The 24,740-nt window shown below is 30.7% G+C and overlaps 3 protein-coding genes across 5 annotated transcripts; 2 read left to right on the top strand and 1 right to left on the bottom strand.

Moving 5' to 3' along the window:
• Window positions 1-924: 924 nt before the first annotated feature.
• LOC143204644 (integrator complex assembly factor Brat1) lies at window positions 925-20,652 on the bottom strand. 3 transcript variants are annotated; one of them, XM_076417340.1, is made up of 14 exons: window positions 16,145-16,269; window positions 16,046-16,079; window positions 15,875-15,979; window positions 11,402-11,786; window positions 9,092-9,341; window positions 7,738-7,927; window positions 7,401-7,661; window positions 4,619-4,956; window positions 4,364-4,562; window positions 4,134-4,303; window positions 3,274-3,499; window positions 2,444-2,670; window positions 1,231-1,386; window positions 925-1,163 (listed from the first exon to the last, which is right to left on the bottom strand). In XM_076417340.1, exons 2-14 carry the CDS (start codon window positions 16,065-16,067, stop codon window positions 963-965), a joined length of 2,730 nt encoding a protein of 909 aa, XP_076273455.1. In that variant the 5' UTR covers window positions 16,068-16,079; window positions 16,145-16,269; the 3' UTR covers window positions 925-962. The 3 variants fall into 3 exon arrangements, with proteins under 3 accessions (XP_076273455.1, XP_076273456.1, XP_076273454.1); XM_076417341.1 differs by lacking the exons at window positions 15,875-15,979; window positions 16,046-16,079; window positions 16,145-16,269 and adding exons at window positions 18,957-19,164; window positions 20,521-20,652; XM_076417339.1 differs by lacking the exons at window positions 15,875-15,979; window positions 16,046-16,079; window positions 16,145-16,269 and adding an exon at window positions 17,677-18,074.
• A 42-nt stretch (window positions 20,653-20,694) lies between these two features.
• Window positions 20,695-22,211, top strand: AP-1mu (Adaptor Protein complex 1, mu subunit). Its single transcript, XM_076417349.1, has 2 exons — window positions 20,695-21,861; window positions 21,920-22,211. Exons 1-2 carry the CDS (start codon window positions 20,814-20,816, stop codon window positions 22,138-22,140), a joined length of 1,269 nt encoding a protein of 422 aa, XP_076273464.1. The 5' UTR covers window positions 20,695-20,813; the 3' UTR covers window positions 22,141-22,211.
• A 350-nt stretch (window positions 22,212-22,561) lies between these two features.
• On the top strand, window positions 22,562-24,215 carry Pex16 (peroxisomal biogenesis factor 16). Its single transcript, XM_076417350.1, has 4 exons — window positions 22,562-22,799; window positions 22,859-23,096; window positions 23,152-23,568; window positions 23,622-24,215. Exons 1-4 carry the CDS (start codon window positions 22,676-22,678, stop codon window positions 23,881-23,883), a joined length of 1,041 nt encoding a protein of 346 aa, XP_076273465.1. The 5' UTR covers window positions 22,562-22,675; the 3' UTR covers window positions 23,884-24,215.
• The last annotated feature ends 525 nt before the right edge of the window (window positions 24,216-24,740 follow it).

The following is a 24,740-nucleotide window of genomic DNA, read 5'->3' as shown; positions in this document are numbered from 1 at the left end:
TTTAATGTTATGGAATAATATTTAATGCTTTTGGATGTTATGGCCGCGCTTTCACTTTAAAAAGGAATTTTATAAGAAAAAATGCTGCAATATATAGTAATAAAAATAGTAATTTCCACAACTATTTTCCATATTTCTGGTAATATGGCGATACCATGTAAAAATGATGTTTCAGCGCGGGTGTGGATGACTCTCCTGGCCTAACCCAGGATCTTTTGCACCTGATATTGTCGCAGTATATCCACTTTTTATCTGTGGAAACAATACGACAAGAAAACTCTTCTTTTTTCTAGACAAGCAATAAAACTGTAATACATTTCAGTTAATTCATATGGGAATTATTTTTCCGCCTAATAGTTCTTTCCAATCGCATGTAAACGTCTGAACATAGTTCATCGACTGATAAGCTGTCTGAAGGTTCTTTAAAAATTGCAACTGAGATCCAACAAGTTTTGGAATCAATTGTCTTCGAACCAGAACCTATGCATTCTTAATAAATTCTTATCAAATTGGCATACTTAAACATTCTGTTTAATTATTATCCATTGCATGAGCTTTGAAAATTATAATTTTGATGATATTGCGTATTCCATGTTTTGATATCAGCTAATTTTTCAACATTCTTTCTTAACTGATCGATTTTAAGTATTTTCTAATGATATGTTAACTACCTTTTCATCCTGCAAATGTTATATATCACACGATGAATGGAACTATAAATAAGATGTTATTACCGTAATAGTAAATACCGAGGGTCGAGTTATGCCAAAGTCGTTTGAAAGGGTGAAACTTGAAACTTTTTACATGTAATCATAATTATATTTACTTTTATCGTTTAAACTTTCCACCTTTCCAAAAGTACCATTTTGAAAATTCGAACGCCTGATCATTTGAAATATTAGGCCAAAGTTAAAGAAACAAGACTAAAAATAACAACATTTAATAAAAAACAACTTAAATACTCAGTAATCTATGATATTATACACATCATGATTATTTAAAGATCTATTTTTACATGCATTGTTATTTATTTCTTCCACACCGTCAGCCATTTTATTATACACAAACGTAATAAACTCTGACGGCGTCAATACTTTGCTTTTCGGTTCCAGACTGCTTCGAGGTTGATGTAGCATCTGATTATCGAATACGGATAGTAGATCCTGAGAAAATTGTGTGTTCTGATTGTATATCATTAGCCTAACCTACCAAAAGCATTTCAGGACTTACCTCATCCGAACAAAAGTTTTTTAAATCATCGGGCATTGTAAGAGCAGCTTCATCAAATATTTCTTGAATAAATTCGTCAGAGCTAACAGCATTTTTCTGAGAAAAAAGATGGTTGGAGGGTGACTGGGGACTTATTAAAAGCGTATCAGCAGTTATCTAAAAAAATTATCTATAGGTGATTTTTATTTACTTTGACGTCATGTAACGATGTCATGTTCTAACAGTTTTTCTTCATTTATTTCAATTACTTGTGTGTGTATGCAGAAAATATGTTAAGGACCGGTATTCAAAGGCACGAGCACGTCGACAACCCGAAAACGGAAAACCCTCCGACACGAAAAAGGGGTCGACAATAAACCAGCAACCAATCGGGACGTTTTTAGTTATTATCTAGTAGATTGTGTATGATTATATGTATTAACGAAATAACTTGTCTGTTTTTGCTGATATCTTATGATTCTAAACAATAAGTCATTTCACAAGTAAACACATTCTGTCGCCAGAATAATTATCGATAGAAAAAAAATGCGATCACAGTGATACATAGCTTCTGTTAGCGGTAAAAAAAACGCCGTATGTGTCTAGAGGCTGTAAGTATTACTGTATGAATGTCTGTCTCTGTTGGCATGTATGAAGAGTCTTATAGTGTTACGATAAGTACAGTCTATAAACGGCAGTAATTAATTAGTAGCCCTAATAAATAAAATCACTATACCACATACTATACCATGTTACTGTGATCAAAAAACAATAAAACGTAAAAATCGTGTGGTTTATTATGAATTTTAAAATAATACTCTCAAAATTCATTTTCATTATTACTAAACCTCTTCTCCTGCAGTATTCATTATCTTTACGATGTTTCCATGAAGAATTCAACTTATCTCATTCCACAATCGCCCTATTCAACTGATGTAGGTTTACAGTACTTCTAACACTGGATCAACTCAAAAAACATAAGCTGGTATATCTGCCGACTAAGAAGGTTAAGACCGAATGGGAGAATATTTTAAGGGCCATTCCAGAAATAGAATTGAAGAACTATTTTGAAAGCCGCAAAGGATTACTTTAAACGGGACAGGAAAAAAATTGGAAAAACAAATTTTAAAGGTCATTACAGTATTTTAAAGGACTTGTCGTATTTACTGGTCACAGTAGTAGGCCAATGTATTTTACTTCCCTTTAGTTATATTTATTAATTTCCTCAACCCACCTCATATTTGACAAATATCGAGTGCATCCGTTTGAAAAACAGTCGAACTATTTTCCATACTTCTTCGTGTTTCTCGACATTGTCAAAAAGATGTTGGAACACCCTTAAACAGCCATTCTGACAAAGGTCAGTCAAAATCTTATATATCCTAATGCGTATTTCTTTTTTCGTCATCATCACAATGCGCTTTGAAAATAAAACCGGCGGAAATTTACAGTCAATACACCCTAAAAAAATAGACATATGTACTATAAATTATTTTATGAAATTAATTACGAAATAATATTTTGTTCGAGGAAATAAAATGGATATTTCGTGAAACAAAAATAAAGAAACTAACTATCTACATTAAATAATTTCAAAAGAAAGTTTATATTTGATAAATTGATTAAAAAAAATAGATAATAGAAATCGACAAATTCTGTATTATTAAGTGCTCACATGTATTCTGATCAACGATCTTTTGATGAAAATTCGCAGTATCAATGTAACCTAACCTAAACTAACTGTTTCAACGACTTAAAAGTGATGATTTTGATGTAAATGAGAAAAAACAGACTAGAGGACTAAGTAGTTGAAAGTTGCATTAATTACAAAACTTATTGCGCGAAACCCAGCTAATACTCTCTAACTATCCATAAGAACTATCAGAGAGCTTAACAATTGACCAAATGAACAAAATATTTTCAGACGTTTGTGACATCTTTCTTTCCACATGGTATCACTATATTGGCAGAATTACATGCAAGCACCTAATAGAATATAATATTATAGTTTATATATAACTATTTAACTGGAAAGTTAGATCTTCAAAGAATAAGAACTGTTACCATGGTTCGTAAATATCTTTCGAGCGACGTTCATCCAAAACTGTACGACAGCTTTGCGTACTTCTGGATCCCTGTTGTATATGGCCTGGTGTTCCAAACATTTGTATATAACTTGTTCCATATCCGTAGGAAGATTTTCATCGCCATATACATTCTGAATGAACATTATGATTTCGCTTTGTAGCTGAAAGTTTTTTTCAGTCATGACCATGTCTAGAACTTTATTCTGTAACAAAACGTTAAAATTATTATAAATATATTATAGTATAATTAGTTTATTCTCTCTATTTCATAGTAAACTTAATTTTTGTCACTCTAAAAAGTAATTTATTGACAAAATATTTTGCAAGTACTTGAATAAGATACTCTACATGCCTAAAAGTCTTCCAACCAAAAAAAAAATTATCAAATCAAATAACTAAAGTAATCATGTGGAAAACACAATTTTGAGCTTTCTATGATTGGACTATTATATTACATTTGTACTTTCACCAATATATATCGCTAATACATAGATAGGTAAATAAGTCAGATCCGACAACAAACACATATTTGTAACATATTTCTTTAAATTATAAATATTTTCCCAATCTCTGAGACGTCTTCTAGCTGTTTATTCTTGAACAATTTTTAAGTACAAAAGGTTGTCATGATACCAAAATTATTACTTTTAACCCATTAAAACTAAACATATCAACTCTAGAATAATCCCTCGAAGGGTTTACATTGTTCTTGCATTAGCAGGTCTACACCAAGCTTTTGGAAGGGATTGAAAACGTGTTTTGAATTAATTCATCGTAGAATTCAAGAAAATAGATACTATAATATTTTACATGTAACAGATGCGAAAATATACTTACAATAAAATGCTTTGACCTTAACATGTATTTGATATCGTCCATTATAACAAATTCCTGTAAACACTTGAAAGCTGTCGCTTTGACCATAGGACTTTCATCATTAAGTGCCATAGTTGAAACCAAATTAGGTAAAGATGAAGCTTCCAAAATTCCTTTAAATGACGCGAAACCTACAAACATAATATTTTAATGGACTAATTCACACCTAATATATAACATGTTCATTTTACTTTTATTGGCATTATTTGCAATTGTACAAACCACTTCCAAAACAGCATTTCTTATTTCCCATTCGCTGTTGAAACACTTTCGGTACAAGAGAGGACCCAAATCTTTGATACTATCTGGGATGTCAATCAACAAGCTCATACAAGGAGACAAACGTTTGGAAATGGCAATTTTCATCAGCCTTAAAGCTTCCACGGTGATCTATAAGAATAACACCAATAACAAGGCACACAGTTATTAAGTAGGCACTAACTAACCCTGTCACTCCAGTCGGCATTCGATAACAACTCGAACATCATTTGTGGTAAATCTACGGCCTTAATTCGATCACCCCAACTAGGTGAGAAATCATGAATGTATGTAAATACGGCCTTGAATAGGGCGTGGATATAATTCACATGAGCTGTGGTAAACAAGGGAGGTTCTTTGGCAACTTTAAGAAAATTTAAAAGATCTTCGAACGAGTAAATCAGACTCTCGAAAATTCCACCGAGATTATCATCCGAATATAGTTCCTTGGATTTTATAATGGATTCCAATGAGAAAGTGTAAACCTCGACAGGTAAATCTGACAGCAGTTCTTTTACCTTAAAACCTTAAAATTATAAAAATATTTTATATCGCATGACTGATACGGCCCTGGTTGTTCAAAAAAACAAAACAAATAGACAGAATGATGTGATGAGTGAGATGTCTAGAGGTATAGATTTGGTTTTTGTTATAGTAGGATTGAGCTGGCAGTATTGTTTGTTCAGTCGTTCCAATAAGCCTTCCGTGAAATATAATAATTATATGACAAAATTTTATAACTGGCGCAGTCGATAGTAAAATAACTTTCGAAATGGATCGGTCGATATTGGCAGTCTGTAACTGAAGTGATATGGCGACATCTTCATCTGTTGTTTGTTATATGACATGGTTAAAAAATCGTTTAAATAATAAGAGTTTATTATCAAATGATTGTCTTTTTAGGGCCCAAATTTTGCTTCTTTTTAGCAATAAGACATATTTTTTTATCACTTCAAACCCACACCCATACCAGGCTCAGCAGGTCACAACTAACCTAAAAAAATTACCGTTTGGCGTGGATTTTGGGCAGGTAGATTATTATACTGTACTTTCACCATATAGCGGCAAGTGTTACAGAATCACAGCGATCAATATATTTTGGCCTCAACTTGATCTGGCCATCAAGAATGTGGAATTTGACTCGAACTGACCGTGAAAGTTAACATAATATATCCATCACTAAAATTCAGTTCGATCTATGCGACTGAACCGTTAAAAGTTAATCAACACCGATCCGTATTCACCAAAGCAACTGCGAATATTTTAACAACGTTATTTTCCATATATAATGGGAATTCAGTTCCAACCTTCATCAACCTGTGAATTACAACGAAATCGCTAATTCATAAGACCATTTTACAATTCTGGCCCAAGTTAGAAGCAGAGCCAATATTGCAAGATGTCGATAGTCCATATCTCAGAATCTATAAGAGATAATGCAATTTGGCAATCGGCAACGTAATTAGCATGCCGAATATTACTTGGAATGTGAATTACAACGAAATCGCTAATTCATAAGACCATTTTACAATTCTGGCCCAAGTTAGAAGCAGAGCCAATATTGCAAGAGGTGTTTTTCCTTTTCTAAAAACGAGCCTCTTCAAAAATATATGTGTATTTTATTATCGTTAACATCTAATTACAACGTAAAATAAACATATGATTTGTAACAAAAATGGTCCAATATTTTCCGCTTGTTTTTCAAGTCAACTATTCAACTAACCAACCAATATATTAATTAATTAATAGATTAATAAATTTCTTATCAAAGACCTCCAAAATTTTAAACTAATATAGTATTGTCGCCAACATAATATAAGGTGATCAGTTAAAGTGAAATGTTATTAAATCATCTGAAATAATAAAAATAGTACGTTTCCGTGGATCAAATATTATCATTATTTCAATACTATCATTGCTCATTAATCCCTAGTGGAGCGTCGAGCGTTATTTTCGTGAAGATGATGTATTTCTTCTTACTTGCAAGATTACTAATCACAAATCAAATAAATAATTTACGTTTTGTAAAGTAACAAAACTCTACATTCTCCTATTATCACTTTGTGATCACGTATTATTCATTCAATAAGCCGGTCACGTCTTCTTGTTCTTAACGCCATTCATCATTTTATTTTTCATCTCCCCATTCATATCTGTGTTTATCAAAATGATTAATGCTTCTGTTATTTAAAATAGAGTTTTCGCTTATTTATAATTGATAAATATATAATTTGCCTAGCACAATGTTTACCAAATAGTTAAACATAACCACTTCAAATCCAAAAACCCACTTCAATCATTTAATATGAATTTTTATATATATTTCGCTAAATGTACGAGAATAATATAGAATTACGTAAATTTACAGAAAAATTGTAAAAAGAGTTTTTTTACATAAAAAAATCTGTGATAGAAATATTTTCTATGTTCGTGATAATAACACTAGTATCAATAAAATGATATCGATTTTAGGATCATGATTTGATGGTTTTATATATAAACAAGTAATAATCAAAAGGCGCCATATCTGAACCTTCGAATTTGAATAAGTATGGTATACTAGGATGTTCAATAAGTTCGTTGGAGTTTCCAGTTTTCTCGGAAATGACGAAAATGACGTTATTTTTCTATCTTTCAAACTATTGATCGCATCATGCAACTGATTTACAGAAGGCTTGTAAAATACTCTGTTGCGATAGATTTTTTTAAAGTATTAGAATCTGTGCATTTTTAATGAGGAGCCAACAATAGACAAAAAACTGTCTGCAAATATATTTCGACGTGGTTATTTTCAGAAATTTTAGTCTCAAAATATTGACTTACTATTAAGATATTTTTAATGTTGAGATAATAATTATACACTAAAAGCTTCAGACTTCTATGTTGTTACTGTTCGCTAACGAAAAATTAAAAAAAAACGACTAAAAATCCGCACACCGAAAAAGTATCACCCACTTAAGCCATACATACCAATCTGTAGTGACTCCAAGCTGAGTGATTTAATAATATGTGCCAGGTGTGACATCCTGATGGACTGGTCGTTTTGTGGAGCATAAAAATAGTTATTCACTTTTTGCGACACCAATATAACGGGTTCCAGCTGCAACGTTACAATTTCGCTCTCAATATCCAACAGTTTACCCTTCATGTCATATTTGGGTAACTTATTACTGATATCTTTCGAATACTTAATGCCGTAATGATATAGTTCCAATACTTGCGTCAAATCACCTGAAAAATTAAAATGGTCAAATTTCATATGAATCCAATATAACTACAACATATCTATTTGAAATATTTGTCTAACCTTTTTTTATATAATATTCCACGATATTAAAAAACCCACTTACTACCAGTGGGTCTTGCTTAATAACATGGATACCATCAAAAATTTCCGTTAGGCTAAAAAAAGAGAGAAGGATCGATATCCTTTCCAAGATCAAGCCCAGTCCAGCATCTTCAACATTCCTAGCAATTTTATCACTAATAATACCTATCTAAAACAGAATACAAAATGCAATCTACACAAAAATTAGATACTGTTAGGTGCTTGCGTGTATCTTGGTCAGCGATTGATAAAGATTCGAAGTACCAATTTGAACTGTTCTGTTTAAAAACTGTTCAACAACCTAACTTTTACTATAATATTGTCTTGGAACACTCAAAATTGCATTTTTGACATTCATTTCATTTTTTGTTTAATCTGAAATATTTTGCCGAAGTCCATCAATATTTATATATATATATATATATATATATATATATATATATATATATATATATATATATATATATATATATATATTTATATTTATATATATAATATTTATATATAATATATATAATGATGCTGCTATGTCATATCTCTATTATTGATTTTGATTTCAATGATTTAATTTGTTGTCCATGGCAAAACACAGTTCGAACCGTTACTAAACATTTACATGTGATGTGAAAGATCTAAAAGGAAAGAAATTACCTAGACTGAAATGTGATTTCGAACTGTCCCAACATCACTGCTTCATAGCTTAACAGGGAAAGACGGAAATTTTTCTGTGGCGAATTGTAATTAGCGATGAAAATTGTGGGAAAAATAACGGGTTAGACCAAAGGAACCATCTACATCTACACTGAAACGGAATATTAATGACCGTAAAGTATTACTACATACTGGCGGGATCAATGAGCTCTAGTGTATTAGTAACTTCTAAAACTGCAGACATCTACCGATGTAAATTAAAAAAATTGAATGACGTATTGCTATAAAAAGTCCACCAATAGCGACTAGCAAACGCTTCACTCTTACATTAATCAAACATGCCACTGCTCGGCCATATGTTTTAAGAGTTGTGAAGAAAGACTGTTACAGCTCGAATGAGTACTCGAACTCGAAGTTCGGCCACGCCTTGCGTATACACCAGATTACCAGATTCTGAGTACCAGCTGTTCGGATCAATACAAAATAACTTGGCTATAGTTTCAAAATTCCAAAGAAGTGCGAAAATAGATCGATGATTGAATCGCTGCCAAACCAACAATGTTCTTTTGACATGAAAAATATTTTCATTAATATATATTAGACCATTCTCAATAAATGTGTTGTGAATTGAAATAGATGCAAGCACCTAACAATTTTAATTTCATTAAAAAAAAGGTCCTACCTTACAATTGATCAATTCGTTCAACACATATTTACTATAGTTTTTCAACAATCGTTCCAGTATCTCCAACAGGCATTTCATAGTGGCTTTTAATCCACTCACTTGGCCAGATGATAATATCGTCTTCGCATGCCTCTCCATCTTTAATGAGGTTTCTGTTAAAGGTTTCGTCATCGTTTGTATGATTTGTTGAAATAGTTTGTAATCGATTGAGGCAATCTTTTCCAGTAATTTTGTTAAATTATCATAACTGAAATAAATGAAAATGTAATGAAATTAAAAAAAAACGTTAAAACAATTTTATAATATAACATATACTCTCATGTATTTTCCTCAAACGCGAACTTTAAAATATTAACGAAGCATAATAAAAGTGACAGTAATTAAACTAACAACAATAAGAAAAGAGGAAATAAAACTCGTATGAAGCGATACAGAATATATTTTTGTTACAATATTTAATTCAAAAAAAAAATGGCCATTTAACATTATTTCTTGGCTAATATAAAACATAGGTTTTAGGTAATGCTACCACCGCAAGCTATTTGTAAGCAATGCATTAATTATAGTATTTATTATGGTATTGATTATAGTAGCTTAGAGCATCAATATATTATGTTTTCGATTATCTCGCATATGTTCAATGAGATTTAAATTAAAAATTAAGCATAGTTAGAGAAGAGACCCTAGACTACTTTTTTCTTTCGGTAACATGTTCATTGTGAATTAAAATAATTATATTTTAACAAAGTCTCCGAATGGTAAAACATTTTTTGTGTTTGAGTACCTTCATTATCATCAAAGCTCATGAGATAACATGTGGATATTAATACTGCTTATATTGTTCATTGTAAATGTTTACTCCTTTAGAGGAAGGATTGCTTAGAAACATATATAATGACAAATAAAACATTGTAGTTTTATATTAACTTAGTCGTGTTTGTTTAATTTACAACATTTTATTTTGGATTTAAAATCACATCCTTAAAAATTTTCTCACTGCTTTCATTTAATATTAACTTGACAAAATATCTTTTTTCGAAAGCTGATATCCAAATACATGATTTCAGAGTGAACGAGTAAGTAATGATTATTCTACTTTACAGCCATTGCTGCTTCCTGATATGATGTTACTGCTTGACTATCGTCTGATATTTTTAGCAGGTGTGCAATTTTTCACTAGGTCCCCTCTTTAGTTAAAATATTAATTGTAGTTACTACTTAGACGTAGTTTTGTATAGAAAACAGTATCACACTAACTAGAACATTCCATAGACTGTTACTTGAATAAATATTAGTGGAAGCATGCTGCTTTAACATCAACTTTTATAGGCATTCATTTTTTCGACACTGCCTTCCAAAGCAGAACCCAAAACAGCAACTGATTGGCTATTACAGTAAATATTTTCGAAAAAAAACTACAACATATACTGTTACTTCAGACAGTAAAAAAAGAATTTCCTATAAAATAAAAATGCAGAATATTGGAAAGTATCAATTGTATCTTTAAAACTCCAGCTAATTTGTATGGTTATTCATTTTATTTTAATTCAGCAGCTGATAATAAAGTCCAAAACCTTTTCGTTTCCGTGCTATGCCGGGTACATCTTGTACTAGTAAATATCACTCATAGCAAACTGAAATAAAACAAATATAACAATAACCAGTATTTCAAAATACCGTTTACAGAAGGTTTAGTTAAATACTTAGCAGCCAACCTAATACCGAGCCATTAAACATATTAACTTATATAGGTTTTTATATATTAGTAGCTATTTAATAATAATTAAATATCGCTAATGTTAATTGGTGACGCCAGCCAGTACTTCAAATATTAGGCTATGAAAAAGTAATCAATACAATTCTTGTAATAACCGTAAAAGTTATAATTAACTAGTCTTTAATTGTGTTTTAAATTGGAGTTGGAGAAAAACAGGCGTTTTATGTTTTTCAAAGTCAAACTCATGTAAAGGCATGTAATGTGAATATAAGGGAATACATGTACGCATTAGATTATTTTATAGAGACCGGAACGCACAGTAGCCGAGCATGCATATTTTGAACAGACACATCGTTCTATAAAATCTGTATCAACAAGAGTAGTACTAACAAGTTTATCTTTTGAAGAAGAGTATCTTGATGAATAGCGCTAAATCCTGTCGAATAGTTATTGCTTTATTAGTAACACTTATATTTTTACATTTTACATTACATTACATTAAAATTATATTTTTACATAAAAACACGTTAAAATCGTAAATTATATTTTCACTCCACATTCACTGCTGATATATTTCAAGAAATACTCACCCTACATTTAATATTTCCGAATCTTCTTGATGTTGTAGAATCAAGTGATATTCGTTCAGCCAATACTGGGAGTTAACGATCCATTGCACCCCAGTCTGATGTGTCAGACTGGAGCAAAACCACTCGGAAAAGGTCAATTTAAATAATTTGTCAGCGTCACTATGCGTCGGTTGCGTCAAATAGAAGACGTTGTTTAAGATGCCATTCATATTCAAATTAATAAAACAAGTCTCATCACGTGACATATATTTTATCGTATTCAGGAGAAACCAGAGTTTGTCCGACGTTGGGTGTATTTGGTTGGTGGCCATAAGAGTAACAATCTCCAGCATGCATCTTTCACAGAGTTCCTTGTCTTCGTTATTGATATCGGACTCGTACTGATCTAAAACAAGAAATATTTTTATTTGTCTTCAGTAAAGGCTGAAAACAAGAAAATCTTAATCGCTAAGTATGCAGTAACTTAAACAGTAAAGTAAACTTTTGCATCTCTAATTGTTTGTGCAATATTTTTGGCGGCATTTCTTCTGAAATCTCTACAGCTTCAGCTATCTCACCCATCTTCACTGATATCATCTGGAATGTTTCTTTTTCGATAGTTTCCTATTTCCAGTCGTCCTTAACACAGGTCATCTTCGAGGAATATGCGACCTTTGTTAAATTCAGCTGCTATGCTTGTTAACAGTCACCTTCAGATGAATTTTTTTTATGCTTTTGAAAATTCTTGCACTAACAATATACAATAAATAATACTAACTACATAAGAAAACTTAGATGAATTTTTTCACTTTAAAAAGGCCTTTATTGAGAAAATTTGCTACAACACATTGGAATCAAAATCATTTTCTAGAACATTTTCCTACCTTTCTGGCAACATGGCAATACTTTGTTTGATGTATTAGGTTAGTCAAGAGAGCTATCTACATCCACATTGAAGCAGAATATTCATAGCCATAAAGGCTTGCTGTGGATACATTGGAATTCGCAAGGTGTAGTAATATTACGAGCTGCCAAACCCGAATGAAACTATTAGCACAGTTTATCGAAGTTATATTGATTAAATGGAATGATTAATTGTTGCAATAGCGAGTAACGGACACAGTCATCTTCTTACGTGACAACGCACGGTCACCCATTGCAAAAGTTGTAAAGTAGAACTCAAATGAGAAGTTCTGTCCACATCCGCCGTCCTACTTACCAGACATAGTGCTTTCTGGTTAACGCTTATTCAAAGTATGAATACGGATCGATGATTGAATCGCAGAAAATTTTGAAAAAGTTTAATTGATTCAGCAATCATCTTTTTTATCAACGTAATGCGCACTGCTTAAAATAATGTGGAAAAATCGTAGGTTATGATGTACAACAATTTTAATAAAATAGTTAATAATACTAGTTTCTCTGAGAAGGCTTCAAAATTATTAAACAAATTAATTATGCTCCCTATCAAAATATACACTTTTAAGATAAATCTTAATGTTATCAACAATATACGAGTAACTATTTCGTTTAAATTAAATTTTGAACATAAATAAAACTAAATAAATTTGCCTATTCAGTTCACTTCATTAAAGTATGTTGAACTATTATTATCATATACGTTTTATTTTATTCTATTTTGAAATTAATTATCAGTTTTATCGCAATAACAAGCCTTATTTTGTAAAAACATATTTTCTTGAGTAGTAATATTCATTTAATTTTTAGTTCTTTTTAATAAATAATATACTCATTTATCATTAGCACTACAGTTTGAAAATGTAAATATAGAACTGGTTATATTTATGTCTGTAAAGGAAGAGATGCTTTTATACTTAGTATATACTTCAGTTTCAATAGATTATAAGTTCAAGCTAAAAATTATACTTATCAGATATATTTTCGCATTTTTTTTTTGAAGTTTTGAAGGAAGTACTGCTATATTGTTAACCTGTTAATCCGTTATTAAATTGTCATCAAATCCTGTTAATTAAATAATATCAAAGTAATAATAATATTATCACGACCTAATCTAAAACTTTTAATTCATTATTACATGTTATAACTTTTAATTCCACAAGTATATTATAAATTTTATCTCACATTTTCGGAAACTTACAAGCTTAGATAATAATCTTGAAATATTTTTTTTATTTTAAGTCGTACTACCATTTTAAATTGTACAAGTGGTTTATCGCACACGCTTTTATCACAAGCAGTTTTATCCTAGCCCTTCTATAATTAAATAAAAAACAGTTTATAAACATAATATTAGTAATTTTAATATTGAGATGGTTTAATATGAACGAATTTTGATGCTTCTGTAACAGTTTATAAATTTGGGGAAGAGTTCCAGATTACAAAGGACTTGTGGAGGACCTAGGAATTGATGAAAAACATTTGCATTGCTTCGAAAATTGTTCAGAATAACGAGTATTTTTTGTACACAATACTTGCAAATGTTTGGCGGTACCGTGTCGAAAGAACGATGATTGTTTGCCAGCGATCCAATCATCCGTCTATTTTCAAACGTAGTTAACATTTCGAAACCATGTGCTAGACAAGCCATGCGGCGTCGATCTGAACAAATGTTGATCAGAAGGCGCTATATTTGGTGAGTATACTGAATGAACAGAACTTCCCATTCAAGTCGAGCGTTAACATGCAAGAGTTGTGCACCTTGTGTCTATTACTCGCTATTGCTATTTTTGCAATAAAACGTCGTTCGAGCATTTTACTTGAAGTCAGTAGATATCTGCAGTAACATTTTAAATTTTATCAGCTCGTCATATACTACACCTTACTGATCCCACCATATGCGCCAAACTTTATGGGCATGGTGCTTCAGTATCGATATGCATCGCGATATGTCGCAGCGGATCCTTTTCTCATCATAGCAAATCTCAATATGCCACAGAAAACGTTAAAATTCAAAACCTACAATTGAGATATGAGATAATAGCAGGTAATAATGTTTTATGCGCTTTGGAAACAGAACCCTTCAAATCACACAGTAAATGAGCATGATTAGCGTATATATATGCTGAACAACTCAATCATACTGAATAGAAAATCGTTATTTAATATAGAGGAATGTCAAAATCGTCCAATTAAACAGTTAAGTTAGATTATTTAGCAATTGTTCACATTTCATATTTTCACCGATAGACATCGCTAATAAAAATACAAGTCACTTAATATTATAACAATACAAAATGAAAAATATAACTATCATAAATCATAAAATACCAGAAATCAACAACACTGCAAGCAAAATGAATTTTTTACTGTAAGGGCATGTATTTAACATTTTGCGGAACCCAAAAAATGACCCGTAATAAGAACTACTAGAATTTACTTTAGAATGCATCACTGCCTATACATCAACATAACATTTTGAATAAAAATCTGTTACGGTGTATTTATTGAAAACTCCTATATAATAACGTAAAACAAATTAACTACTCGCAAATTTTTTTAAACGTTTTACAATGTCTTTGACGTTACTGCATTTCTATTTTTAGTCAAGTTACAATTTTTGCATAGAATATAAATAATATTACAAATTAAATATTTAAAATCCACGTTAATTTTATTTGTTGCTGTTAGCATTAGGACGCTTAAACTCGATTTCTTGGAGATATTAATATAACATCCGAAAAAATATTGTATAAATACACAATACCTGTAGCCAATGTTAAATTATACATTCATCTCGAGAAACCTGTGGATCCTTGATTGGAATTCGGGTCATAAAATAAATATTGAAAGAAGCGCCGGTAGAAAGTGAATAAAATTGAAACAACCAACAAAAATTCGTTACTATCAGAACGAATTTCATAATTTCCAAGCAATCTTTTTTGTTTGTTTATATAAACCACTTGTAATGCTGCAAACATTTAATAGATATCCTTCAATAACCACCCCGTGACCTTTTATCTAAGTTTCACAAAGAACTGTGAATTAATATTATAATTTTATTATAGATTAGTTTTAAGATGTTTTTTCGATGTAATGTTGTGTAAAACTATTATTTCCTACCATATTATTTCCTGTTATTAAAAACTAATAATAATTTTAAATTTAAGCCGCCCAGAAATTTCCAAAATAGATTTTTTATCTCTGGATTGGTATTAATTTAACTTTGACTGTTTTTCTACTTTTAATATTATTGAAAATTAAGCAAATAGATTTCCTTAAATATTGTTTTAAAAAATGCATAATGCTCTATCCACAGTACCTTAGTATAATTTGGAGAGGTGGAGCACAATGATCGTCCTTCTGTACCTATCGACGAAAACATTAAGTATCTCAAGGATTTTGTAATTGAAAAACGTCAGATAACAATTTAGAGCCTTGTTAACATCACCTCATTCATTTGGGTCAATTAAATAGATTTCTTAGGTATATTTTTATTAGAGAAAAGCTATCAGTGAGAATACGAAGTATGAATGTTAACAATTGTACTACATGTACTACATATGTCCTTGATACCTTCGTCCCTAGCCGTCTTGAGCTCTTCTTTCCGTTCCTGATTCCAAACTATTTCATCCAAAAATGTTACAAAAAAGCTAGCCTTCCTTGAGCCTCCTTGATTTCTGAAGGTTCTTGACTTTGTATTGTTTGCAATTACAGTATTTATATTTGACTCTCATGGTTATATCACTCTTACCGTTTTATCACCCATTCCGCCTTGTTCCTATATAACTCATAATATAATATTGTCTTTTCTTGCTTTGCCAGATGCCTTTTTAAGTGCCTTACCTATGGCTGACTTTAGTCCGTTTTCTATTATTCATAGAAATTAACGGCTGTGTACAGCAGAGTAATTCGTCTTTTCACTCATTTTTGCCTCCCTCTTTATGTATTGTCGTTGCCAGTATCCTTTTCTTTAGTTTTCTTATATAATTTAGATGAATTTTTGACCAATTATAATAATTTTATAAAAAAATTATATAAAATCATTGAAATGAAAAGCATTCGAGACACGCCAGTAATAAGGTTTCTAAGTGGGTTACTCGCCAGCCCGTAGTAGAGCAGTCGATCGATAATATTTATCAACAACACTAAGAAGCTTTATAAAAGCTGATGCCAAAATTATTTGTAAACATTTATGATCTGAGTAGCCAAATAATATGACATCGATCACACCGTGATCATATGACATCACAATTATCCAACCAATTAATAAAAAGAAGATGATTCTCTGAAATAAATATAAATCATTTCACAATAAATTGGAATCACTCAATTAAATCGGAATCGTAGGAAAACCGACCAAGAAACACATATATTTCACCCAAGCTGAATCGAGGATAAAAACTAATAGAGGATAAATCGAGGATAAATAAAATCGCAATAATGCAATTTAAATTATGAGTTCACATCACCATATCATCCACATCGAAATCGAAGCGGAATGTTCATAGTCTTGTTGTGCATGTGGAGAGATCAGTAACGGGAAATGTATTACAAACTGTTAAGATTTAATTGAAAGGAATTATTAATATTAATGGTAATATTCGTAAATGTATCCTCTTAGTGCCTTCTTATTACCACTTTTTCATATCTATGCAGCATGGATTGTTTGTCACGCGATTTCGAAATAGTGAAGAAGTGCAGCAATCGGTCGAGGATTGGATCTCTGCGAAAGAAACGGAAATGATTTTGACTAATATATATGATGATGGTGATAAAAATGATCAGATTATATGTAAGCATCTACTAACATTAAATATCTGAAATCAGAAAATTTGTTCAATGTGTACAGTTAGAATATAATTTGTACTGCTTTATACTCATTGTATTTGTATTCATTCGTAATGAGACAACACTATTTTTCCTCGTAAAATATATTTGAAAACCGGTAAAGTGGCTGGATATTCCGAAAGGTATAGTTTAAAAATAAATAGCATGCAAAATCATGTGTAAACAGTGGTGCTATCCATGTGTCAAACCTAAAACTTATCGAATGAAAACATTAATTCATAAATTTATGTTTTCTTATAACAACTAGACAATTATTCTAGCTGTAGCGTTAATAAATAATAAAATAATTGATAAGAATGCTATCAGACGTCAAGATTATGCCACTATTGTTAGTGCTTATCAAAATTTCATTCCGTTAAACCCGTTTTGTTTTTAAAATTTATTTCTCCTAAATAATCCATGCCAAATGCATAATATATTGAATATAGAAATTATCGTAGATTGTTACGAACCAATAAAGTTTTCATCCAAAAAAAGGTAAAATTGATTGATATAATAATGATATTAAATAAATAATATTACTTTACCGGAACTAAAGATGTGTTTCACGGCCTCTTCAAACGACAGTTGTCTGTCTCTACTATAGAACGAAAATCCCTCAACATATTTCTGCAGAATATTATTCCACTGTTTTTCAAACTCTTCATAGAAGCGGCCATAATCCATAATTGTGGCTGGTGATAACTTTCCGCATTTAACGTGCAATTTCTCATTTATACAGATTCCCCGCACGAATTAAAACAACGAAAACAAAAAATATTTCAAGCGCTCACACACTCACAGCCCACTCGGCGGTACGTCCGCAACTAGATTTCTTCAGACGGTTTTATGATAGATAGCTGTTCTGATAATAGCGATTTTATTTTTTAAGTACGCAGACTATCGGCAAACCTATAATTGGCCAAGTCAACAAGGATAATAAACTGATTTGATAAACGGTAATGGTGGGGTTATTTGAAACCATTATAAGAGCCAATAGCTATTAGGCGAAAAACCCATAACACAGTTTATAGAAAGAGCGCCGTATCCGTAATTTAGAAACGTTTTATTTCGTACCTGTAGAATTATTTTAAAATATCTGCGATTTGACTTTTCGGCATTGGCCAGATGATATAAGAGATTAACTTTGTTCTTAAACGGTTTTCGCTTAGATAATTTAATTAGCAAATGGCAATTTAAGACTTGATTTTTACAATATATAGAATATTAATAGCCATTTAAATGGTTAGTTTTGACATGTGTTGCGAAACATAGTGAACACATACACATACGTAAACATCAACAATGACAAATGAATATTCTTTAGTCTAAAATTTTGCAGGGCATCTTAGGTTATATTTGTTTTTACTTCAATTTTAGTGTATAATTTTAATAAAATGTTATGGAAGACAGATGTCGCCACTTATTATTTTGCTTTATACAAAGTCGTGTATTAGAAAGGAAATAGCATAATTGATTTAATCGAATAAAATCAATCAGAAGCTTGTAAGTTAATTCTGAAAAAATTAAAGTAATAGTATTTGATAGCACTCAAATCAAAGACTTACCATCGACAAGGACCCCATCCCCTAGTTACAGAAGAAGGGTTTGTTTTATTCTCTGATGGATTTGAGTTCCCAGTATTGATTTGAATCGCTGTTTAACAAGTCACCTGTTCTTCCCGAAATATATTTTTTATTCAATTATTTTTCACATTTCGTACATTCCATGATTTTTCAAGGGCTTTGATCTTATACAGCTTTTGAACATACTTTTTAACATTGCCCAAGAATATCTAATTTCACGGTATTTCATATGACTATCTTACCTTATAAGGTCACCTAGTAGAGCATCAATATTTTCTGGCATAACATCCAGTTTTCCGGGTTTCTTGAAATTCGTCCTGGAGCGAGCATCGACTACGATCGAATTGTCACTACTATATTATGCTCAACAATTCCAAGTTACCGCTAAAAACGCCACAGGGAGTCAAACAACACTTGGTGCTGCCAAAGCCACAAATAAGAATAGGAACTCTAGAATGAAGGGTAACTTATTATATTAGCTTCTAGATAACTTCAATATTTTACGTGGGTTTAGAATAAATTTAAATAAAATTAAGTAAAAGCAAACACGTAAATAAAAAAAATAATAATAAAGCAGCAAATAACTACTATTTTATGGTAATGAAAAAGAACAAAACCAAGTGAATTCAATATTTTGTAGTATTATGTTATAAAAAAATCTGTAACTTATAACAAGAACAGTATAATCATCCGAAATAATCATCAGAAAATCGGAAAAATTATACATTACTTGCTATCATTATTGCGCAATGAATTCAAGGCTAAATATATAATTATTAAATAGTCACGTCATAAAATCATAGAAAATTTAATACTATTTCACTAATTATTATTTTTGCATTTGTCGTTGTTAATTTGTGATATGAGATGTTTGCTTTACAATTTGCTAATTACCTCCTGAGATAAATTTACTATTCATTATTTTAATTAGTAAAATGTTCTAGTAAATTTATAACATTTTTATGATAATATTACGTTTTATATGAAACATCTGGCATTTATAATTTTATACTAAATATCGATATAGCTACACTCTTAGATGAAAGTAAACAAGTACATTTGCCAGCCATTTTTACATTATTTTAATTGATAATATCGATGCGACAAGCATTATCGGCGTAGCCCGAGGCCTTCACCACAGTGCTATCATTCAACAGTGTTTCAAATTAAAACAATTTAATAGCAGAGTAAATTTGAAATCCTAAACTATTTAAAATATCTATTAATCTATCGGTATATTCCATTTCAATATCGAATGCGTGTAAAACCACTAGTTTTTCACATCAACAAATTAAGATACCATTGTGATTAAAAATCTTTACATCAAATACTTTTGAGACATCCAAGTTGTTTTTATCAAATTGAACTTTCTTGTTACTGGTCAATTTTCTACTTTTTAATTTGGTAATACTGATTTTATTACTTTAACTGCAACTTTAGCTTCAGAAAATTCTAATTTAATATAAAACTAAACCAATGAACCAACATCTAAACCAAATCGTAATATTCGATCGAAGAAAAATCTAACAAAAAATTGTTTTAATTGTCACTATTTCACTTCATCTCAAAAACAAATATTTGATACCAATTTAAACCAATTTGATCCTTTTCTTTGCCAGATAAATATTTAAAAGTTCTAAATCGTTATCGACTTCATATTATTATTACTTTTATTAGCCTTTGATTGGTATTTATTTAAAAATGTGAGATGATTAAGTTAGATTATGCTAAATATATTAAATTTAAAAATCGTATCCTATATGTAATATCAACGTCGATATGAATGTTTCGAATAAATATCGATACCTGTACTCATAGAAAAATGCCTATACTGTTTAGCATTTTGGTTATTCCTATAAAATAATAACAGTGTCACTTTTTTGCTGCTCTACTATCAATATTACTTCATATTATATAAATCATATATGTTAATCATATGTTAGAAAAATGACATAAAACATATGTTTATAATTTTGACGTTATTGACAGGCTGACGTGTAAGATAAACTTGTATTTAATATTCTTCGATTTAATGTATTTGAAACATGTAAATTTTTGTTCGAAATTTCAGTAATACAGTTGACAAAAACATCAACATAATGTCTTCGTCTGCCATTTATATTCTGGACATCAAGGGGAAAGTCTTGATATCCAGAAATTACCGTGGCGACATAGATTTGGGTGTTATAGAAAAATTCATGCCCTTGTTAATGGAAAAGGAAGAAGAGGGCTTGCTAACTCCAATTCTACAAACTACCGAATGTACATTTGCATATATTAAAACCAATAACTTATACATTGTGAGTACCACAAAGAAAAATGCAAATATCGCCCTTGTATTTGTATTTCTTCATAAGATAGTTCAAGTAATGACTGAATATTTTAAAGAACTCGAAGAGGAGAGTATTAGAGATAATTTTGTTGTTATTTATGAATTATTGGATGAACTGTTGGACTTTGGATATCCACAAACCACTGACAGTAAAATATTGCAAGAGTATATAACACAGGAGGGTCACAAATTGGAGATTCAACCACGTATTCCCGTCGCTGTAACTAATGCAGTATCTTGGAGATCTGAGGGTATTAAGTACAGAAAAAATGAAGTATTCCTTGATGTTATAGAATCAGTTAATCTTTTGGCCAATGCAAATGGAAATGTATTGAGAAGTGAAATTGTTGGTGCAATAAAAATGCGAGTGTATCTATCTGGAATGCCTGAGCTAAGACTAGGCCTCAATGATAAAGTGTTATTTGAAAGTACAGGGCGTGGTAAATCAAAGTCTGTGGAATTGGAAGATGTTAAGTTTCATCAGTGTGTAAGACTTTCACGCTTTGAAATTGACAGGACAATATCGTTCATACCACCTGATGGTGAATTTGAATTGATGTCATATAGATTAAACACTCATGTCAAACCTTTGATTTGGATTGAATCTGTTATAGAGAGACATGCTCATAGTCGTGTTGAATACATGATAAAAGCAAAGTCTCAATTTAAAAGAAGATCCACTGCTAATAATGTGGAAATAGTCATTCCAGTACCCCATGATGCCGACTCCCCAAAATTTAAAACAACCATTGGTAGTGTCAAGTATGCCCCAGAACAAAATGCAATAACGTGGACCATTAAATCATTTCCAGGAGGTATATTTAAGTTTATTCTTACCTTGAAGTAGGGTATTTAATAATCTGTTATTTCCAGGTAAAGAATACTTAATGAGGGCCCACTTTGGTCTTCCTAGTGTTGAATGTGAAGACACTGAAGGCAAACCTCCAATTCAGGTGAAATTTGAAATCCCTTATTTTACTACGTCAGGCATTCAAGTCCGTTATTTAAAGATCATCGAAAAGAGTGGATATCAAGCCCTTCCCTGGGTTAGGTACATCACACAGAATGGTGACTACCAACTTCGTACTAACTAATTTTTTTCTTATTTTAAACATATTTTGTTAGAGTATTAATTTAGGTAATAAAGTTATGCTTTTCAAATATATTTGTCTTATCGTTATCTTCACCATTTGTTAATAAACTCGATTTTTCCATCTAAATCACCCATGTATTTTATGTAACAGTATTGTAATATGGTAGCTAATAAATGATATAAAATATATCGTTTTTTAAACTTCTCTTTTGTTTTATAAGTGGTATATTTAATTAATGAGATTTTCATTGGAATAAATACATTATGTGACGTCAACTTTAAGGTTAACTATGTTATTTATTAAAATATTTTTTTTTTAAACATATAGTTGAATTTCTAATACTAAATTGTAATATTAATATAAAAATATTCATAAATTCCAAAAATGAAAAGGTATAACCTACAAATACGTTTATTATTATTTGTCAATTTGAAGAGCTTGTCAAATTCTTATACTGTATTAAAGGTCGGCATCAATAAAAACTTGTTTAAAACATTTGAATTTGTGATTGTCAGTTAATTGGTCATCAGTTACTATGAGTGCTTTATTGTTATCTTTACCTGACTTATATAATTCATATAAATCTTGGGTAAAAAAGAACCCTCAACTGGCAGGGGACTATGAATCTAGTGCAAAGTGGTTATCGTATTTTCTAGCAGGTATATTGCGTATAATGATAGTGAAATACAAGATTAAGAACCATTAAGTTGTTTTTTAGGACGAATACACAACTCACATGTTCTGTCCGAGTTAATTTACTGTTTATCAAAGTTACTTGTTTTGTTCAATGATTGTATTATTAGAAGATCATTTGGTGAGGGTGACTCGGTAGTAGAGAAGATCAAACTATGGTTAACAGTTGTTGAATATTCAGAGGTATTTTGCGAATTATCAGTTCAGAAATTATGGGGAAAAACTGGAAAATGGTTTATAGTGGTGGTGATACAAGTTTTTAAGTAAATATATTACACTATACACTTATTCATAATATAATATTTAATACTTTCCTAGATGTATTGCAAGGTGTGTTCTTATACATGTGCACAAAGAGAGAATAATAGAAAATCCACCGATACCACAATTAGATAGAGCAAAACTACAAACTGATGGAAATTCAAACAACAAAAATCTTTTAAATTTAGAAAGTAGTGAATCAGCAGCAACTTCTTTCACATTGAAGCATTCAGGCCGTATTATCAGGAAAATTGAGTCATCACCACCATTAGGCCTAAGAACCTGGAAACCATTAGAACCTGAAATAATTCATCATATAGAAGATAAGAAAGTACAGCAATTAATTATGACAAGACAGCTTATTGCTGAGTATATTTATATTGCAAAACCAATTTTGCACCTAATATCATACGGAATGTATGGACCAAAATCATGGAAGCCCTGGATGCTATCACTTGCATTAGATGTTAGCAGGTCAGTAGCGTATTTATATTAGTTTATTTACAGCTATAATCCTGTTTTTTCAGTTTACAATTATATAAATCGACTCAAAACATGTCTGTAAGCAGTTTAACAAAATCACAAAAGCTCCAATTATCAAAAAGGATTGTCCTTTTGGTACTATATCTTATTCGTTCTCCTGTTTATGAAAAACACAGTAAAAACAAGATTAATGCATTTTTGAATGCATTAAGTAATAATGTGCCTTTAATTAGGTTGATATGTAATCCTTTAGGTGAATATTTGCCATTTTGGCAAGGAAATTATTTTCATATGTGGTCAACATAATATAATTAAATGGCAAAAATTGGGGTATTAGTTGAAGAATGAATGGTTGATTTTAAATATTAGGTGAATTAAAAAGGGACTATATATTCTTAGTGTGAAACAAATTACATTTTGTTTAATGTATTGAACAAATTATAAAATAAAAAAAATGTAATGGTATGTTAATTATCACTAAACCAGTGTGAAACTTAGGGCTGATTTATTAAGACTTAGAATTATTTCCAGTATCAAATCAATCAATTAATTGTTTGGAACATACATTTATATATTTTTAATTGCGTTATTTTAAATAATATTTGTGTAAAACGTTAAATAAAATATATTTTATTAATTATTTTTATTTAATTTATCTAGAAGGCTTAGTAAAATAAATAATGAAAATAACTCTTGACATAAATAAAATTACATGGATAGTTTTTGGTTAGTGTAATAAGCAATAACATTTCCTAATCCTACAGACTGTTCATGGCTAGGGGTACAATTTCAAACCTTCTTTGGTAGTGTTACAACCTATACTGCGATGTTTTTGCCTTAACATCACTGAATAATATTAAGGAATGTTCCGAGCAATTGCGTAACAACTGGCAATCCAACGCCAACTTGTCTTTCTTTTTCTATATCCAATTTGATTATCTGTACGGAATCGAATGTCATATTAATGACACCAGTTGGGTTTTTAACGAAAAGAAGTGGCGACCTTTTGAATCTATTGCACAAATGATACCGCCAAAACCCTTAATTCTAAATAGTTCACATGTCACAGCCGGATATATAAATACACCGTTTCACTGTACTTGTCAATACACGACAAGTGTATCATCGTGAACATTATTCAATTCTCTTCGTCACCTAATTCC

The sequence above is a fragment of the Rhynchophorus ferrugineus genome, unplaced genomic scaffold (assembly GCF_030347505.1).
Source record: "Rhynchophorus ferrugineus isolate W39M unplaced genomic scaffold, kcgeb_rfMv2 rfM11, whole genome shotgun sequence".
In the NCBI taxonomy this organism is placed as follows: Eukaryota; Metazoa; Arthropoda; class Insecta; order Coleoptera; family Curculionidae; genus Rhynchophorus; species Rhynchophorus ferrugineus.
Note: the sequence above shows the minus strand (reverse complement) of the source record. Positions and strands in the feature narration are given on the sequence as shown.

Excerpts from the sequence above, each read along its gene's own strand:
- Pex16 (XM_076417350.1), top strand. The coding sequence starts at position 22,676 with ATGAGTGCTTTATTGTTATCTTTACCTGACTTATATAATTCATATAAA. Across the intron at positions 22,800-22,858 it reads GTTATCGTATTTTCTAGCAG|GACGAATACACAACTCACAT; the intron begins GTATATTGCGTA and ends GTTGTTTTTTAG. Across the intron at positions 23,097-23,151 it reads GTGGTGATACAAGTTTTTAA|ATGTATTGCAAGGTGTGTTC; the intron begins GTAAATATATTA and ends ATACTTTCCTAG.
- LOC143204644 (XM_076417339.1), bottom strand. The coding sequence starts at position 17,815 with ATGGATTATGGCCGCTTCTATGAAGAGTTTGAAAAACAGTGGAATAAT. Across the intron at positions 4,304-4,363 it reads TGCAAATAATGCCAATAAAA|GTTTCGCGTCATTTAAAGGA; the intron begins GTAAAATGAACA and ends TTATGTTTGTAG. Across the intron at positions 2,671-3,273 it reads AAAGATATTTACGAACCATG|GGTGTATTGACTGTAAATTT; the intron begins GTAACAGTTCTT and ends CTATTTTTTTAG.
- AP-1mu (XM_076417349.1), top strand. The coding sequence starts at position 20,814 with ATGTCTTCGTCTGCCATTTATATTCTGGACATCAAGGGGAAAGTCTTG. Across the intron at positions 21,862-21,919 it reads CATTAAATCATTTCCAGGAG|GTAAAGAATACTTAATGAGG; the intron begins GTATATTTAAGT and ends TGTTATTTCCAG.